Source organism: Lytechinus pictus, chromosome 14, assembly GCF_037042905.1.
Source record: "Lytechinus pictus isolate F3 Inbred chromosome 14, Lp3.0, whole genome shotgun sequence".
In the NCBI taxonomy this organism is placed as follows: Eukaryota; Metazoa; Echinodermata; class Echinoidea; order Temnopleuroida; family Toxopneustidae; genus Lytechinus; species Lytechinus pictus.
Genome location: NC_087258.1, coordinates 11,020,752 through 11,040,734, shown reverse-complemented (window position 1 = coordinate 11,040,734; position 19,983 = coordinate 11,020,752). Strand labels below are relative to the sequence as shown.

Genomic DNA, 19,983 nt, shown 5'->3' with positions numbered 1-19,983 from the left:
CGTAGAATTTTGTTTCGATTACAACGTTGCCACTGTATGCATGAAGAAAAAAAAGGAGAAAATACAAAAACGTTTTACTTTCAAGAGACCCCTAGGTGAAGAAAATGTATGTACATGTACATGACTAAACTAGCATTGTGACTCAATGGATTAGCATTTGAATTGTACTTTTAATCATAGGGTGTCCAAGTCGATTCCATGACATTTGCTCTGGCGACAATTGCCCCGCTCTAAATTCCACACACTAATGGACTGGCCAACTTCAACCCTGGGTTTAACAATATACCCTACCCTAATATAAAACCCTACTGCAACCCTCACCCTAACCCTAAATCTTAGACAAAATTAAGCCTGGAGCAATTGTCGCAGAAGCAAATTTCATGTCACCCCTAAGTCACACTTGTTACCATGAATTCATTCTACATTAATCAATGATTCCACTGTTTTGTAAATGAATTTACATAGACAGTGGACTCATTAATTTAAAACAGCGGGCTGATATGTGTGGAAACCATGGTAACAAGAATGAATTTCACATTCGGTGAAAAAATGACACATTCATTAATGGATTCTCTCGAGGCATGAAATCTGCATAGACTGAGGTTTCAGACTCCAGATTAAAAGCCATCTTTTTAATCCGGGCTCTCTTCAGACTATCTCTAACGCAACTCCAATTCAATATCTCTAAATACAAGATTATGTACTTATTAAACATGTCTTCAATTCCCCAGTTTCAATCTTTTTTATACCCATCGATTGCTCCTAGCTCTTCCTTCATCTGGGATTTTCTTTCCTAAGTGTCTCACTCAATCTCCTCTACTCACTCCTCTTTTTAACAATCTATCCTTTATCCTTCTTTATCTTCCTCCTCTCCCTTCATCTCCCTATTTATCTCTATTCACCTCTTGCTATTTTTTAAAAATTGACGACACACCCGAGCGGTAAATTCGTCTTTTTGAACAGCCAACCCCCATTTTCCTCCCCCAACCTTACTTCACTTCATGAGCTTCTAAAGCAATGATGATTTGAGAGTATTACAACCTTCCATAATTATGAACTAATGATCTACACGTTACAGGAAAAATCACTTCGAGATGGTCCCACACACGAGGGGCCGCACGTATGTACTTAAAGGTAAAGACAGTAGTTGCAGCAAACAATTATTTAATGAAAAAGTCTTTAAAATAAAGGTTAATTGCCACAATATTAGCATAGATCTAGATCTGGTACATTGAAATACATTGTAAACTTATCTTTGTGAAATTATTAAATTTTAGCTGAAAACCGATAATTCTGATGAGCACAACATAGGAAAGCATATATATATGTGCATTAATATTGCTCGGAAAAATACCTGACATTTGATGGAATTCCATGCTTATTTAGCTATTTCTCGGCAATCACGCATTTTTTTCCAGAGCTACTTGGCACATATTTTTATTCATACACACAAACACAGGGGTGGTAGTTTTATTGGATTCTGTTCGAACTCATTTTGAGATCGTTGCCACAACTGGTATTTATCTTTAATGGAATTGCCCATATGACTCCAAGATTCTTTCTTCATCTCTGCCTTCTTCCCTTCCTCTATATCTCATCTATCCTTCCAACCTGTCTCTCTCAAATCTCTTATTATTGACACATTCACTTAATCTCTTTCCAATTGGCATTATGCACAGAATGTGATCAAATCAATCCAAGGTATCAATGATTGCTTCCCTTCACCTCCATCCTCATATCCCCTTCTTTCTACCCTCTCCACCCCCCCTTTCTTGCTTCTATCAGCCCCCCCAACCGGGTTGAATCTCTCAAACTTCTGTATCCTTTCACATTCTCTGTCATGCACAGCGGCAATGTGATGATATTCATCCCCCAGACGTGACTTGGATTTGTCTCGGAGACTCGTGTTTGATACGATTACTTGAAGGTAAAAATCCTTTGGACACTTCTCTTGTTCTCTCCTCCTCTCACCCTATTACAATCCTTCACTTCATTGGCAAATCATTCATCCCTGTTTGCCACTCTCTACCCAGGTTTGAATCCCTGGAGTGGGATTTGCGCAGGAAGAGGAGGGGTAAGGAGGGGGGGGGGGGGAGGTGCAGATGAGGGTAAAGAGGAAATGAATGGTGAATCCCAGGGGAGGGGTGATGGTAAGACAAAAGGACAAAAATCAATGGAAAAATGTAATTCAATAAATGAACTACACTATTGAATATCTATAAAATAATAGGCCCTATAACATCACAAAATGCAATGGTCCCGCTCCTTTTTATATCATGGAAAGTACAAAATCAAAGAAAAAATGTAATTCAATAAATGAACTACACCATTGAATATCTATAAAATAGTAGGCCCTGTAACATCACAAAATGCAATGGTCCCACTCCATATCAGATATTGTACTATTAACATGGCATCAAACATTTGATTCAATCACATATCCAAAATAGCCATTAAACACATTGGGTCAGATGCATAAAAAGTAGCAAATGCTTTTGCTTGATTCTGCATGCATGAAAATAAGCGAGCAAATGCTTTTGCTAGTAAGTTCAAGCAATCAACGACTGCTAGCATTTTTTTAATGATAAAGCTATTGCTAAAAAGCGCACGCATAAAGCAAACATTTCACGTGTGCGTTTAAGCACTTGCTTGTTTTTTTTTTTCAAGCTCCTTCAGAGCAGCTTGAGTGTTTGCTTGATCAGGGCATTCGCATTTTTTAATCAAGTTTATGCACCTAAGAGAAAACCTCAAGATGTACCGGAGCCTACTTATATAGTGCAAACCAAATGCCAATTACATAAATTCATCATAAAGAAACAAGTTGGTTTGACACCATGTCTGTGGAAAAGATGTTATATGAAAGAAGCGGTAATTTGCACTGCCATACCTTTGCATTCAAATCCTGCCTTTTCTATGAGTCGTGTTTGCACCAGCATCACATGACGTTGCTTTTATTCAAACCACTAGCAAAGGGTTATGCATATGAAATAAAGCAATTTAAAAAAAGCATGATCTTTTGCTTGGCTCGCAATTGCTTGTGCTTGAAGCAATTGCTATTTTTTATGCATCTGACCCATTATCTAAAAATTTGTTTCCATCTACCGAAAGCCCATAGGTACAGGTTGTAAAAACGGAGACATGTATTGGGAAAAGATCCCAACATTTTGTTTCCATGTGATTAATTGCAACTAAATGAAAAGAGAGAGAGAGGGGGAGACTAATAGGTAGTTAATACACTCTGAATAGTCTCGTAACACCTTACTTCTTCACGTTCACATTTGGCTCAAGAAATAAAATACCATTGTTCAGCAGAATGCGTGATAGGAGGAAAATTCCTCATCAGGTAGAGGTTGTCCAGTCTAGAATACCAATCCAGAGGAAAAAGAAATAGCAAGAAAAAAAACCCCTAGACATTCAATGAGTATTTGTCAGTGAATAAGAACATAAAAGTCAAAGTCACAATTTACAAACGGTTTTGTTGATATCCTTCTGGCCTAATAATACTTTGTCACCCCACCCTACCAATTGAATAAAGTGGGGGGGGGGGGGCTTAAAGCAGTGTTAATCTTTCGGATTCAAATCAGAACCACTCTTAATACCTTGGTCACATTTGCTTTACGGCGAGTCGAAAACAGCCGTTTTATTCTAATTCAAACCACCTATATGGAGTTGGACAAAAAAATGTTAAAATGGCTGTTTTCCACTTGCCGTACGGCCGCCGTAGAGCAAATGTGACCAAGGTATAAGCCATATATTTTCAAGGAGTCGTGTTATCCCATTTTCAGGAAAGGTCAGTATCATCATTTTATTTCAAATACACTGAATAATATATCAAAAATTAATTGAAAAACGTGAGTATCATATTGGTTTACCAAACTCCATCATCATCATACACTGATAGACAGGTATCTTGTCTCTGTCAGTAATTAATAAATAATGCAATCCTACATTCTCAAGGGAATGAGATTATTACAAAGCACTGCTTTCATGTAAAACAAGAATGACAATTGCAGTGTATTTAATGAAGAACAGTATTATAACCTGATCAGGAAGGAAAAGGCCTTAAAATCACAGTAAATAATGAGAAATGCAATTATACCAAATACTGTACAAAGATACAAGAACATGGAGGGCATGTTGTTATGATTGCCATGGAAACACAGCCACAATACAGTGATTACCCTCAGATGTAACTAGTCTGCAGTTAGAGACATTTTTCTACCAGAGTAGAGGAGGAAGAAGGGAGAAGACAGGGGGAGAGAGGGGGATGGGGGGGGGGAAGAGAGGGGGAAGGGGAAGCGGAAAATAAGAAAGAAGATGAGAAGGGATGAGAAGAGTGGGAGGGGAGAGAGAGAGGACGATGGAGGGGAAGGGAGAGGAGGGGGAGGGAGAGGAAGGGAGGGGAGGGGGAAAGGAGGGGGAGGGGGAAATAGGGGGGGGGAGAGGAGGGGAGGGGAGAGGAAGGAAGGGGAGAGAAGGGGAGGGAAGAGGAGGGGACGGAAGAGAAGAGAAGAGGAGGGGGAGAGGAGAGGAGGGGGAGGGGAGAGGAGGGAGAGGAGGGGGAGGGGAGAGGAGGGAGAGGAGGGGAGAAGGGAGGGGAGAGGAGGGGGAGGGAATAGGAAGGGAACCCAGGGAGGGGAAAATAAATTTTAACTTACAGAGACAAATACATAAGTATGATTGTGGGAGAGACTTTTATTTAAAGGAGAATGAAACTCTTGGAGCAAGTTAGCTTTTGTGAAAGCAGAAAAATCAAAGAATAAGATCAACAAAACTTTGAGTAAAATAGGACTAGCAATAAAAGAGTTATGAGCATTTGAATGTCGAGATCACTAATGCTATGGAGATCCTCCGATTGGCAATGCGACCAAGATCTGTGATGTCACACACGTACAACTCTCCCATTCGGACACTGAAAATATACCCCAAAACATCTCTTTTTGCTCATTCTAATCATATGACAAACGATTCATCAATGATATAATGTTGTGAAACCTCTGTACTTGTCATCTCATAAAGAAAACACCTAACCTTGTGATAGACTCTATAAAAGTGAGAATATAAGTGAAATAAGTACTAAAGTAATGAGGGAGTTGTACGTGTGTGATATCACAGATCTTGGTCGCATTGCCGATGGGAGGATCTACATGGCACTAGTGATCTCAATATTCAAATGCTCATAACTTTCTTATTATTCATTCAATCTTCCTCAAATTTTTTACAATATGTTTCTTTGATTTTTCTCTTTGATATGGATTCAGCTAGTTTCAAGGGTTTCATTCTCCTTTAATAAAAAATTCAAGTTTAAAGATTCTTTTGGCAACCTTTTCAACTAATTTGGCACTTTCTTCCACAATCCAAACTCACACTAACACTAAAAATATTTTGTCCTCAATGAGGTATCTCTGTGATTTGAATAAAGTGGCTGGTAAAACCATCTATAGGGCCGTCTGCACCATCCCGAAGTTTCAAATTAGCGCGCTATTTCTGATCCGGCAAATTATCCCGATCTGAAAAATCTCGAGATAGTTGGCGGTGCAGACGCAATTATCGCGCTAGTTCGTAGGATTAATCTCGAGATTGCAATCCCAAGTCAACTCGGGTTTATTTGCAAAATAGCGCGCTATTTTACGAATTATCCCGCTAATTCGTCGGTGCAGACGCACTCGAGATTGGACTCGGGGTAATTTATTCATGACGTCAGTCCATAATGCAATTCGCGTTCCACTTCCGCCTTGGTCAAAACATAAACACGTGCGGAAGTCAACTTTATACATGCGAATAGCGTTCATAAGCAACGATGGTGTCCCACCAGTGAATGGATTTTGGGAGAGACCAGACCGAAGGGGGAGGCGCTCATCGACGATGGTCATATTCAATAACAACACTGACAGCAGTGTTGTCTTATTCCTTCGTAAAATGTGAGCAAATAGCATTTCTTTCCTCCTTCTCTCCCTCTCTCTCTCTCTGTCGTTGCCTCCTACTCCACCATCATATTTAACGAAGAATACATCACTTCTTCACTCGCTGAGCTGAGAGGATTGTTGCATAACACCGGTTGAATTCGGCGAAAGTGCTAGTGAAAGGAGTACATTGCTTGCATATCGCGGGAAGTTATTCAAAAGCGCGGGCCGTTGAAACTCCAAGATCCGAAAGTGCGCATGCTCGTAATATCGGGCTTGTTGCCTCGCTCGAGCAGGAATCGCTGTCGTGGGATGGTGCAGACGGGGTTTCTTGAATCTCGAGATTAATCGCGAAGAGGGCTGATCGGGCTAAAATCTCGAGATTGAGCAAACTCGGGATGGTGCAGCACCGCCTATTGGACTAATAAAGCAAAGCCGAATACCAACTGATCTTATCAGTGGGAAGCAAGAAATGAGCCTGGACTTTCATTCTAGAGAAGAAGTAGATGCAGATCCTTGGCCCCATCTCGAAACCCAAGTCTAAATCTGCATACATGACATGATTGGACAGATATGGATTTGGGAGTCTCGGGTTTCACAGGTTTTAAATGGAACAGTCGGGCAATCGAAGGTACAGAGCAACTCCAAGTGGTGCAAGGGTGGGCAAAGCTTCCTAGACGAGCATGGATAGATCAAAAGAACATGACGTGTGTCATACGACACGCCATTACAAACCACTTTTGATCAAATTTGAAATTGTCAGGGGAACAAGAGCCAAAATCAGGCTTAATCAATGCGTTTCCAAGGAGGAAGATTTGTTGAAGGTAGGTCCGACCACGCACTCCTGCTTAAAGTTTTATATGGACAAGTGCAAAATTTCACAAAGACTGGTGAATATATCTGAGCAAAAACAATCTAATACAATATACATAATCATTATCTTTGATAAATAAAGCTCACCAATGAAAACTATGAGTAATGTCAAGCATGGATAGGTCAGACAAGTATCTTTAATATTTGAGAGATTCATAAAACATTTTAGATCATATTCCTTTTGCTACATGTATGAACTATTATTGTATGTATTTCAAAATGTCAATTCTATATGCTGCATTGAACATTGAACTGAACTGAATCGACTCTTGAATTGAATTAAATGGAATGTATCTTAAAATTGTTATTTCCACATAATGGAAATGAGGTTAACATTATTACATCAGGAGGGTGTTCCAATAGGAAACAGTTTTCACAAAGTAGTATTCATAACCATGGAGACAGGGCTCAGCAGCTAATCACATTTGAGATTTCCAATATATATTTTTGTAACAGGTCCCACGTCCCAGGGCCCTCTACAATACCGTCCATGTGCTTCTTGCATTATTTGTGATACCACTAAGGGCGAATCATATGAAAATGTTAGAAGTGTGAATGGATGCCCAGAACACCCCAGGTCTAACTAAACCCCCTCCCAAGGGTGGAATGACGGATCATTCGATACTTTAGCTTTTATCCCTGATGACAGATAAACATAGGGACTAAAATTTGACATCCAGCAAATCCTCCTTCGAAAGAAACAAGTGGATAAAATGTTGCTCTTTGGAATTGCATGCTCAGGGGGGGAGATTTAGCCGAGCATGAAGGTAAAATCATTGCCAAGGTTACATGTACAGGTTACATGTTTCTCTTTCTCGTGTTTTATATCGAGAGAATGAACTCCCATACAGGGATCTAAGCTAGTCTACAGGCACAGACCTTTGGTTTTGCAATTCGCATAATGCATAATGCAGAGTCTGAAGTAATGAGACTAGATTCACTGCCTGTACCTCATTTGACACAAAGAGCTTTACCCCTTTCATACTGGCCTCTTCCTTTTTCCCCGGCGAACTTCTCCGGCACACTATCCTTACTTCCACGGCAAAGAGAAAAATGTGCCCTTTCGCACTGACATCTCTTCCTTCCCCGGCGAAAGTCGATGGGCAATTTGCTCGGGCTGAAGTAAGTACAGACTGGGGTCCATAAAGCTTTTTTTAAATTTTCCAATATCGCCACATGATACGTTATTCGTTTAATAGCCCTAGCTGAACAAGCTAGGAACGTGCATAAAGAACGAAAAGAAAATATTAAACATTACTTATTATCGATTACAGAAGGTGTCAAAAAGTTTAAATTACAACATATTTTAGAAAGATTCATTATAAGCAAAACAAACACAAAATCAGAGTATTTCAATATTTTCAATGCATTTCTAGCATTTAAAGGACGCTTTCAAATTTCATTATAAATATCATTAGTAAATAAAAACTGAATGTTCGAGGGTATCTAACTCTACGGATCGATCGGCCATTCGCTTTATTCAGCGCGCCGAATCTCGGTTCAAGGGATTTCGGGGATATGACATTTGACCTCTGACTTCATTAAAGCGGAGAAGTTCTCTGGCAAGCTTTCATATTGGCCTTTTCAACGGCGAACTTTGCCGTGGAAACCTTTTCGTTGGGGAAGTTCTCCAACTTTCGAGGTGGAAAAGTTTGCAAGGGAAATTCTCCTGTATACCTTTCATACTGGACAATTCCCCCTCCGCTGGTGAAATTCGCCGGCGAACTTCAGCAGGAAAAAGCGCAGTATGAGAGGGGTATTAGTCTACACTCTAGACATGGTATAATTTGTTAGTCAAATTTGAGCAGTACTTGCCGGCTAGGTCACTAGGGCCTACTAGGTATTGCAATTCTCGAAAATGGGGATTAATTTCCATTCAAATTGGAAATTCAAAAGGGGATGGGATGATGATGTCAATGCTAAGAAATTAAATATTTCACAAATGCTAATAATTCAAAACTAAATCATCATCTTCTCTGCTTCTTTTAGATGTTAAGATGTTAACCTCTTTAACCTATGTTCCTGTCTCCCTCTCTTCCTTTTATTTCATTTTGATATTTGCCTATTTTATTCCAATTTGTATATTTTTAAAATGTCTGTATATACCATTTGTAAACTGAATGTAATTCAGCCTTTGGCTGCTATTTTCAGTGAATATTGAAATAAATAAACCATTCAATCAAACGAGCCATGCTGAGAGCCTAATAGTATAAAACCTGGAATAATTCATCATCATCGGAAACTTCCATGGCAACGAAGAACTTAAATGGCTATTGAGCGATTCCTCCTTAATACAATTTCCATTTCTAAAAGAACATATATATGATTGTTTAGCAGGAAAAATGCTGAAACTGGAAACGTTCAATTGTACCATGGTAATTACCATTTGTGACTGACACTTTCAATAGTGAGCAGTGTATTGTTGGCATATTTTGCTCACATCACAAAATAATAACTTAGCAACAACTTGCCTTGCTGCCAATTTATCTTTTGTAATTCTATGTTTCCATCTCTCTAATTTAGGCAAGATTAACTCTAAATTAAAGTACACCATAAAAGAATTTCAAAACACTGTCATACCTCATAAAACAAAAAAATCAGATGTGCAGGGAGCTAGATCCAGTTTAATAGCTCCATCACTAATCCATGCAAGAGCTGATTTATTGATGGAAGCCTAATTAATGTGTTCAGACATCATGTCATAAAATATTAATCAATCACCTCATCAGCAACCTATTACAAAACTTATGGACCTGGGAGTATTAGAGAACTCTATATATTTTGATTGAATTTACATCAAATCAGATTCAAGATTAATCCCTAAAAGCTTTCCAGCCCCTACTATCTCATCGCCTACTATCATTACTAAAGGCGCTTAAATGTTAGAGACAGAATGTCGCTTCTTTTCACGCTCAAGACGACTTGCAAAATGTCAGCATCTTTGTGGAATTTCTCTCTTACATTTTCCTAGGCTCTGAAAGTAGGTCTTTTCCCCCATCGCTCTACATCTTTTTGCACAATGAGCAAATTGCTGTTGACGTCAAATCTCAGAGATCACCGCGTCTAGTCCCGGCCATAATTTGTTTTCGCGGCCAATGGTCTCTGAAGATCGGTAATCCAATAGCCCAATTCTATACTTTCATTAATCATTGATCACCCTATTCCCAGAGGATGTAATTAATATAAATTCTTGATTTTTTTTCCATCCACCAGACTCATCCAATGTGCTTTGAATTAAGATCCTTGTAAAAAAAGTTCTTTTTAAAAAGAATCTTATCAAATCAGAAGGATTGGTAATCTAATAGTTTGCACAAAGTTGTTGGATGGGTACGTCAGAAAACAATGAGGTAAGTAAGAACGACACTTGGTTGAAAAAAAAACTAAAATAAGCTGGCCTTGTCGGACTGTTCTGAAATCTTGAATTGAAGGTCTGCAATTGCAAAATCAATATTAATCATATTACATAAGAAATCATATGGTGACTTCTGTTGCTATACATAAAGTTTGTGAATGACTACAACAAATCAATTGACTCACTATCAACTCTTTGTTGCTGTTGTCTTCTATATTACCTCTTTTTCTGGGGCCGGGGGGGCCACTTCCATTGACGAGTGGATACCATGCGCGACCATGTGGTCTCGAAATGCACCCTAAACACGTATTTTCCATATTCTGAAAATGCACCCCTTAACAAGTATTGGCGTCTGAAACCCACCCTTAACAAGTATTGGAAACAAAAGAATACTCTTAACAAGTATTCCCTGAAATGGGCCCCTAAACAAGTACAGCGATATTTTATTGTTTGCCGGATCGTTTGTTCCGTCGGTCGTCGGTTTTATCTTTAGTTTACACACCATTTGATTTAGTACGGCCCCAGCTTCCACTCCTCGCGCTAATCGGACTCTAAACACGTAGTGTTTGGGCAAAAAGGGCATCCTTTATAAAACATTTTAATTTTGTTTTCTCATCCCCGCAAATTTGACCCTAAACACATGGCTTTCCTAGCAAAATACCCTTTTTCAAGTTTTTGCATTATTTTTGTGTTTTTGACACCCTTATCACGTTACGTACGTATCGTACCCTATCTTGAAAAAGACATCCCTTTTACGTGTTTTTCTGGTCGCGCATGGTATCCACTCGTCAATGTAAGTGGCCCCCCCCCCCCTCCCCCCGGGTTCTGGGGACATCTTCCAGTTTTCCATAACAAGCTGTTTTGACACTTAGAGGTTTAAAAATCATTATTTAAAAGTGACTCAACATGCCAATCCTAAAGTAAACCCCACTTCAAAATATTTTGCTGGAAATCAACATTTTCAAAGACGTCAATAGAATCGCCTCCAAGAATCTCTCAGACCCACTGGGATACATTCAATACTGATTTTCACCAAAAAGCCTTTAATGCTATACCTGTGACCCCACAAATCAAATTTAACGGTTATTTGATGGTCATGTAAGGGCTCAAGATAAAATTGTGAATGGGAATTACACAAGGGCTCGATTTCCTTGTCTCCAGGGCCTCGTCTTACAAAGAGTTCCAATCATCTCAACTGTATGGAAATCCATCCATACCATAATTTGTTTTCTACAGAAAATTTGCACAATCTCCTACGTAAACAAAGAGAATCACACTGAATCTTCAAGAGAACGCTGCATGTATGAATATACATCATATCTAAAAAAATGTTTTGAACAAACATGAAAAGATGAAAAATTAAAATCCATATTTTATTGTTCGAAATAGATATGAAATGAAAACTCTGAAAATTTGCTTTGCCCAATTGATCGTGGGCCCGGCAGCCGCTGTGCAGCGCCAGATCGACGAGGCTCTATGCCTTTAATCATTGAACGCCAAACAGGGTAGCAGCAACTCCCATCTTTTAACGTCTTTTAGTCTGACGCAGGTGGGGTTTGAACCCCCGACCTCTCGGTTGTGAGACGGATGCTCTACCAACTGAGCCAACACATCGGTCATGCATTTTAGATGTTGGCATTGCTGGCCGTCCATGATATGATTGATCGGATCAATTACAACTCTTTGTAAGACGGGACCCAGGATTAAAGGACAAGTCCACCCCAACACAGAGTTGATCTGAATAAAAAGAGAAAAATCCAACAAGCATAACACTGAAAATTTCATCAAAATCGGATGTAAAATAAGAAAGTTATGACATTTTGAAGTTTTGCTTAATTTCACAAAACAGTTATATGCACATCCTGGTCAGTATGCAAATGAGGAGACTGATGACGTCATCCACTCACTATTTCTTTTGTATTATATTATATGAAATATGAAATATTCTAATTTTCTCCTCATTGTCAAGTGAAACAACGATTAATTCCTCCTGAACATGTAGAATTAGCATTGTTTAATAATATATGGTTCAGTCAAGTTGGTCCTTATAGTCAAATCTGTAAAAAATGAAATATTGTATAATTCAAACAATAAAAAACAAAAGAAATAGTGAGTGAGTGACATCATCGACTCTACATTTGCATGTCACTGAGTTGTGCATATCACTGTTTTGTGAATAATACGCGAAACTTTAAAATGCCATCACTTTCTTATTTTACATCCGATTTTGATGAAATTTTTCAGCATTATGCTAGCTTGATTTTTCTCTACTTATTCAAATCAACATTTTTCTGGGGTGGACTTGACCTTTAATATTATTCACAACTTTCCAAACAGCATCCATTATCATCGCACAAACGCTCATGCGGAAAGCCATAATAGATAGTCCACAGGGGAGTGGAGTTGTGCTGGACGCTGAAAGAACCCCATGAAATACGAGCAGAGAACAGATTTCACCAACTCCCAAAGGCACGTGGAGCTGGTGTCTCGACTTTGATGGAAGGTGGACAGCAATATCCAATCCTTGGAAAAACTCCTATATGAAACTCGCAGTGGGTATGGTAGAGATTGAAATCCAATCGGGGAATATTTGAAAAGGAAACAAACAAGAGAATCGGCCCTAATCATCATCCATTGATCAGGTGACTATTACTCGAATTAGGCATTCGGCTAGCAGTAGAAACCAATGAAATTTTCTTTTTACTACTTCCATCTTGAGCTACAGGATAGCCAAAAACATCTCCACAGTAGCTGGTGTAAAGTTTGGTAAAAGAATCAATGATATGAAATATTCTTGAGTACATCTAATACCACTTTCATTCTGACAGCCGAAGTGGAATTACTCCGAAGTCCAGAAGGAGTTACTCCACTTTGGAGGGCAGTATGAAAATTCTAGGATTATTTCGATCCAGATTCCAAGCGGAGTACTCAACCCACTTCGAGAAGAGGGTTACAAACGGAGTAAGTCCGCACCGGAAGTCCGGTATCGCCTATCTCAAAAGTAACTTTATTCATTTCCGCATGGGGGACATTTCGCACACCACACATAATGGCGCGAACTCGCTTGGAAACCACAGAAGCAACTGCAGATACACAGCTGCGGAGGTTGCCAGGGGGTGTAATAGCGTATCAACTCAATCAGGAGTTACTCCGGAGCAACTCCACTTCGCCTTCAGTATGAAAATGCCTTAACTTTCAAATCTTGCAAAGTGACAATATATCATTCATTTTTCATCTTAAATGAAATAATTCACAAATTTGACCATTCTATCAGATCGATCACTTCCTCATTAGGGTTAATATTCCCCTAATACACATGTAGGCACTTTAAACATTCTCTTTCTATGAGGCAAAAATAAAATTTTAATTTCTGGGGCTACTTTTCACAACTGATTGCCTAAATCTGCAACATCACGTAACCTTTGACCTTGCAGTGAATGGAAAATTTTGGGGGCTCTTTTTAAATTGTCCAGGGCTCTTATGAGCATTATGTGGGTGCAATCGCCTGAGTTCCTGCAAATTTTTTTCCCTGCTTTTAATACACATCTCTATTTAAAGGCAGCAATACAGTCCTATCCGACGATCCATTCATCACTTGGTAATATGCACACTTCTGGGACTTACAGCATATCGGGAGAAGCAGCCTTTGTCTCCGATTGCTTTCAAATAAATGGATCACCATGAAGAATTGTGATTCCTAATGCAAACTTTCATGTAAAGGATACTACTCAGGAGGGCTGGTGATGTGAAGTTATTGACCTACTTCAACCATTACGGATGTAGGTTGATTTCAAGCAATGTTTTATGTCGGCCCAGAATCGGGGTCTTGGAAGATGCTATAATTGCATTCATGCAATAATTATGATAATCAGCATTTGCTTAAATATGAGGGAACTCCCTTAAAAGGATTTCATAATGAAGGACAATGCCCTATTTTGTGCAAAAAATTGTTAACCCCCATCAGCAAAAGAAACTTGAGAAGAAAAAATCAAGTTCAGAGAGGGATTTAATGCAAACGAACGAAATCTTTTGCATACAGTATATCCCTTAAATTCAGTCACAACTAACTTTTCTAATAGCTGATGGTTTATTTTCACATCCATGGACAACTTGGCATCTTTTAAGGAAAGTACAAGCCCAAATATTGTAAATTCTCACATTTACACTTTCCCCACCTTATGCTCACCAATTTGCTTAATTGAGGTATTTGGAAAAGGTACCAATTTTTAAATAGGTGGATGTCGAGGAAATAAATACTTGACAATATTTTTCCATTTCCCGGGAAGAAATGATGCTTTCCGATAGGAGCTTGATTGCCAGGTCAAAAGAAAATTTTGGTTTTGCCATAACAAGTATTCTTGAATCTTGACATTTGCATTATTTACCATAAACTCTCTTCTGCAGGGGGAGGGGAGGACTTTACCCAATGCCATTATCTTATTTTAGTCTGGCAAGGTCAATCGATTCATGGTTTAGTAGCTGCTCTGCTTGCATTCGACTTCCTATACACTTTCTTCTTTGGTATCCGAAATAAATGAATAACTAACCAACTGTGGTATTGCATTAAGCACATCTGAGAGCACCCTCAATTTTGAGATACTTAGAAGAAGGAAAAGGAGAAAAATGAGGAGAAATATTCTTCCCAAACCAGGGGAGTATTAAGTTGGCAGTCAAACCACAGATTGTGGGTTCAAGTCCACCACAAGCAGAGGATTAAAGGTACAATGTTTGTTAAAAGGGTACTCCAGGATGAAAACAATAATAACTATACATAAATAATAATAACGGCATATTTACCCAGGGTAGCCACTTCAGTTTCGAAAACTGTTCTCCCAGCGGGCCCTGCTATTATTATTACCCCGGCTTTAGCACGGCTACCTTGATCAGGCGCTCGAGCATTCGAGGAATTTCTTTCTACCGGGTACCCTTCACCTCACCTGGGTCAAGTGCAGCACAATGTGGATAAATTTTTTGCTGAAGGAAATTACGCCAACCCACAACCCTCTGTTTCAAAGTCCGGATACTAATCCACTGGGCCACAACACTCCATAAAAAGAGTCAATTTTATTCCATGAGCAAACTGCTGAAAATTACATCAAATTCTGATTAAAAATTATGAAGTAATTGAATTTTAAAAGTTCAGTGATACTTTACAAAAAATAATTTACCTGTATATTATCAATCATGAATATGGAATAGGTGGGTTGATGATGCCACATCCCCACTTGTTTTGTTTTTCATACATGTGTGTAAAACCCGTCTCCTTTGTAACAAAAGAAAGATTCAGCAATGAATAATGATTACACATCCTATTAAGTCAGTACGTCAATCATATGTATAACATCATTGGAGGACAGAATATGAATAATCAAGATTTTATATAATAAAATACAAAATTATCAGTGGGGACAATGACATCGGCATGCTCATTTCATATTCATGCATGCATAAAGAACTGTTTCACCCAAGAAATGCAAAAATTTTTATTGCCATAGCTTTGTTTATCCTTGTCCAATTTTGATGACATTTTCAGTATTTCATTGGTCTGATTTCTATTTTCATCAAAAAAAGTTCGGCCCGGAAAACTGCTTTAACATGAACCTGCCTGGTTCAAAAGACACAGACTATGTTAGAGTGGAAAATTTTAAAATAACTGCATATTTTATATAAAAAGTAAAATAGTAGAATTTCGGTGAAAATGTAAGAAAAATATTAAAAGAAACTTTAATACAGCACTATTACAATGTTTCATGAAACAGATCTTGCTTTTCGTAAACACACAGGGCTATAACCAGCAGTTCCCTAGGGACATTTTAAACAAGTGCATCACTTTCCCAATTTCATTTAAATGACATCGCTATACAAGGGCTTCACCACCTCTCAAAAAAGTACAAAGAAATGAATGAAACATGATCAAAACAACCTTTGAAAGAAGAGCCAACAAGCATGGCATTAAATGGGGCCAAAGTTTCTAGGATAGTTAGAGCTGCCGCAATTTGGCCAGCGCAAAACGGCTTAAGGTATGACTCCTGAATTTCAGGTTGATAATCTAGCCCTGAGCTTTGGCCTGATTTTCATCCAGAGATATTTTCAGAAATGGAAGATTTAACCCCATATTTCAAATGTGAAACCTAAGCAATTTTGCTTGAAATGTCATCTTACTACTGTCCATCAAATATGCACTGGGAAGAAAACCCCAGGTTATAGTAAAAAACCTTTAACAAGATTCCATCAATAATGCATAGCCATAGATTTCCTGTCCATTCACCAACTTGATTTATCGCTGCTCATCGACAGTTTTCACAAAACCTTTCACATGTACGTTATTTAAGACAAGCTGCGATCATCTCCTTTCAAAAATGCATAAAATTCAAATACAGGTTTGAATCTGAAAACACTAGCCCTTCCAGTTAGTCGCTTTGTCGGCACGATGATGTAAAAATTGCGAGTGAATGAAATGGTCGTGCAAAATCATCTGTTAGTTTAGTATTGCTTTCAGAAGCACCAGGCGCAGGTCCGGACCAGCCATAGACCAGAGAAACACTAAAGGGAGCAAAAAGGGTCAAAAAAAGGGGGGGGGGGTCACTTGTTGAGTAAAAGCCAAATTGAGTTTTCGTCCATACTTTCTGTGGGCCTGATATTTAGGCATGTGCGGTTTAGTCTGATGTGCAAACCCTTCACTAGAGTTAAGGGTATGAATGTGCAGCCTATAATGCCTTGTGTACTGAAGGAAACGGCAAGTTTTATATGTGATAGTCTTTGTGTGGAGACCCACTTGTTGATCAAATTTCATTCAGGGTCTGTGCCTGCAGACTATGTGCAGTTACCATGACAGTTGGCTCCTTTTAGGACTGAAAGGGTCCTCAGAAAAGAGCAATCTTCTGTGAATTAAGGAAAGCATATTTCACTGATTGGTGTAGACTACTATAGTGTGGAGAAGAGGAAGAACTAGATTTAGAGAAGGGGTAATAAATACCAGTAGCACTATGTTTTATGTGGCTTGCATGGAACAAGATTATTACCATGATACAATCTATATTAATCATATTTGGGGTTTCATAAAGAGCTGTTAAAATTTCTATATCTTTCCAAAGTAATTTGGTGAACATTGCAAAATGGATCATTGACTTTCTATTTCTTATTAATTGTGCTGCCTTTCCTATACCACTTTTCAGTATAGCTTGTGCAGACATCATTTTACCAAAATGACTAACAAATGGTGATGTGTGCATGAAACATGACACAATTTTCAAATTTGGCAATGACCGATGAACAGGGATAGTCCTTCAAGCATCGTTGGATTATTTAAGTCAAGTAAAAGTATTAGTTCATATCAGAGTACACCTTATGATATCAGGGGGCCGTTTCATAAAGCTGTTCGTAAGTTAAGAGCGACTTTAAGAACAACTGGTGATACTTTCTTGTGGTAAATGATATGTTTATTGGCGATTACTGAGCGCGTAAGAAATGTTCACCAGTCGTTCTTAATGTACGAACAGCTTTATGAAACACACATCTGTGCTCATTTCTTTAATTTTTTGTTTAAAAATCTGAACAGTCCTCCCTGAACGTTTTTCTTTACTCCCCCACTCAATCTTAATCAATTGGAAAACTGATACACACCAGGTCTTTCTCCCATTGCTCCATCCATTATTCAGATATTTCCTATTTTGTTGCATCGTCCTTTCCCTTCCGGACCAACTTGAAGATTTATACAACTAATTTATACAGCAACACCCCATCCCATTAAAAGAGTATGTCAGAATCACTCTTCCTCCCGAACTGGAGGAACAGAAACAGTCACATCCTGAACAATCTATTTACATTCTTTTTTCTGTCTTCTTAAATTGTTTTCTATCAAGCTTTTCTCCACTTTCTATATACCGGTACTCTTTAGAACATGTCACCATCGCCATCACCACCACTACCAATCCACCATCACCATTATCATCATCATCTTCATCTAAATACTTCTGAGAGATGGCACTACTGCAATACTGATGTAGTACATGTAATACATGTATACAAATATTTCAAATCCATATCCTCTTTAATCTGCCTTCCAACTTTATCAAATCATCCCTTTCTCTCAATCTCTCTTTCCTTTTAATCCTTTGGAATTCCGTGCCCAGTACTCTCCAATCACGAAATGATCCTGGACTTTTCAAATCCCAACTTAAAACATTTCTCTTTGATGAAGAATTCAATTAGAAAATTCTTTATACTTATGTAACTGATTAATATTGTGAAAGTTAGTAAATGTGACACACATTTAGCAATTTTCGAATTTGAATCCTCATATGTAGTCTACATATTGTCGGTGTTCATCCGAACCATCGAATCAGTCAATTTTGGCCCCCTCCCCCCTAAAAAAAAAATTGATTTTGAGATTTTTTACAGAAATTGAAAGTAAAAGTCCTATTCTATACATACTTAAATTTCTAAGCAGCAATTTATTTTAGTTTGTGAGATATGAGGGGATTTTCAAGGCGATGCCATAAAAATTGTTGATAAAATGCGGAAATTCCATAGGAAACGTGTACTGTAACAAAGCAAAAAAAGGCTGTGCAAATGTGCAGTCAGTCAAACCATCGTATCGGCACTGTATTGACTTTGCATGTGAAAAAGCGATACGTTTGACTGATCGCGCGCATTGAAATCACGGTCAGGGTTGTTGTTTCCCCTATGGCATTTTTGTACAGGGAAAATCTAAAACCGCTCAAACCGAAATTACAAGCTCTTTTGCGATATTTTCTCTGATTCTCGGTTTTGTGTAAAAATAAAAATATCCATGTCAAGCAATTGTCTTGGTCTTTCCAACCATGTATTTTTCTAGCCATAAATATAAAGGCAGGGGAACTAAGTGTGAAAATTACAGTAAACTTTGAAGTCGATTTTCTCTAAAATGGGTTTAGAATGTCGCATGTGTGATACGACGCTTCGGATGACCGCCGACGATATGACCATATTAAATGGCACCTCCCAATAATGTGATTTTCTTCAAATCATAATCACAAGATCAAAACATATTTTTTTCTCATACCTGAGTACTGAGGCAGGCATCATTTGTCCTTCTGCTGCGGCTTCAATCGTCGACTGCCATGTGTTTGTTGAGTTCGGTATTACAAAGCCAAATTCAAAATACCATTCTGCATGAAAGAAAATGGAAATAAAAGAAAAGAAACGTTTAATAATGAATGTGCTGTATGCAACAATTTATGAGCATTGCTCGAACAAAAAGAAAAATGCAAACTTTCCCTGGTTTATCGCAACACCCTGAGGTTGTTACCATGGCAATGCAGTTTCAGATATATATATAAAAGAATGTGCAGAAAGTGTTGCACAATTTCATCTGAAGACCATTACCATTATCAAAATTGTACAGTATGAGTATTGCAATAAAAATAAGGAATAACAAAGATCTGCAATTATTTCCACTGATACATTGCATCAAATAGATCATGTATGCTCTAAAGTATGGCAATGTCAGTCCTCTACAAGCACAAATACATGTATTGAATTTTGAATAATTACTTGAAAATATGGATCAATTTAAAAACAAATCTTGAAACAAATCGACTGCCCACTTGATTAACAATCTGTTGATTCTTTTTATCCATGTCTACCTTGCGCATTATACTTATAGTTGGTGCCTCATGAATCTGTTAGTGTTTGCTGATTCTGTTTCTGGCAACTCCCTTAGGAACTCGGCAGAACAGCTTTTTGCTGGTAAATGCCAAGCTGGTATATAACCAATTACCTATAGGAAACATTTTACATCTAGGTTAATCAGTCATAGCAAGAAGATCTCCTTGGTCATAGAGGCTTTTCTCATTAAGATTTCTACAACTAGTT

At 38.3% G+C, this 19,983-nt stretch overlaps 1 protein-coding gene across 1 annotated transcript in view; it reads right to left on the bottom strand.

The window, feature by feature from the left end:
* Positions 1-17,490: 17,490 nt before the first annotated feature.
* LOC135156659 (retinal rod rhodopsin-sensitive cGMP 3',5'-cyclic phosphodiesterase subunit delta-like) overlaps positions 17,491-19,983 on the bottom strand; it is a 40,394-nt gene continuing 37,901 nt past the window's right edge. Inside the window, exon 4 of the mRNA XM_064109556.1 lies at positions 17,491-19,277. Coding sequence (XP_063965626.1) covers positions 19,129-19,277 — 149 coding nt within the window. The 3' untranslated portion in view covers positions 17,491-19,128. The remainder of the gene's footprint in view (positions 19,278-19,983) is intronic.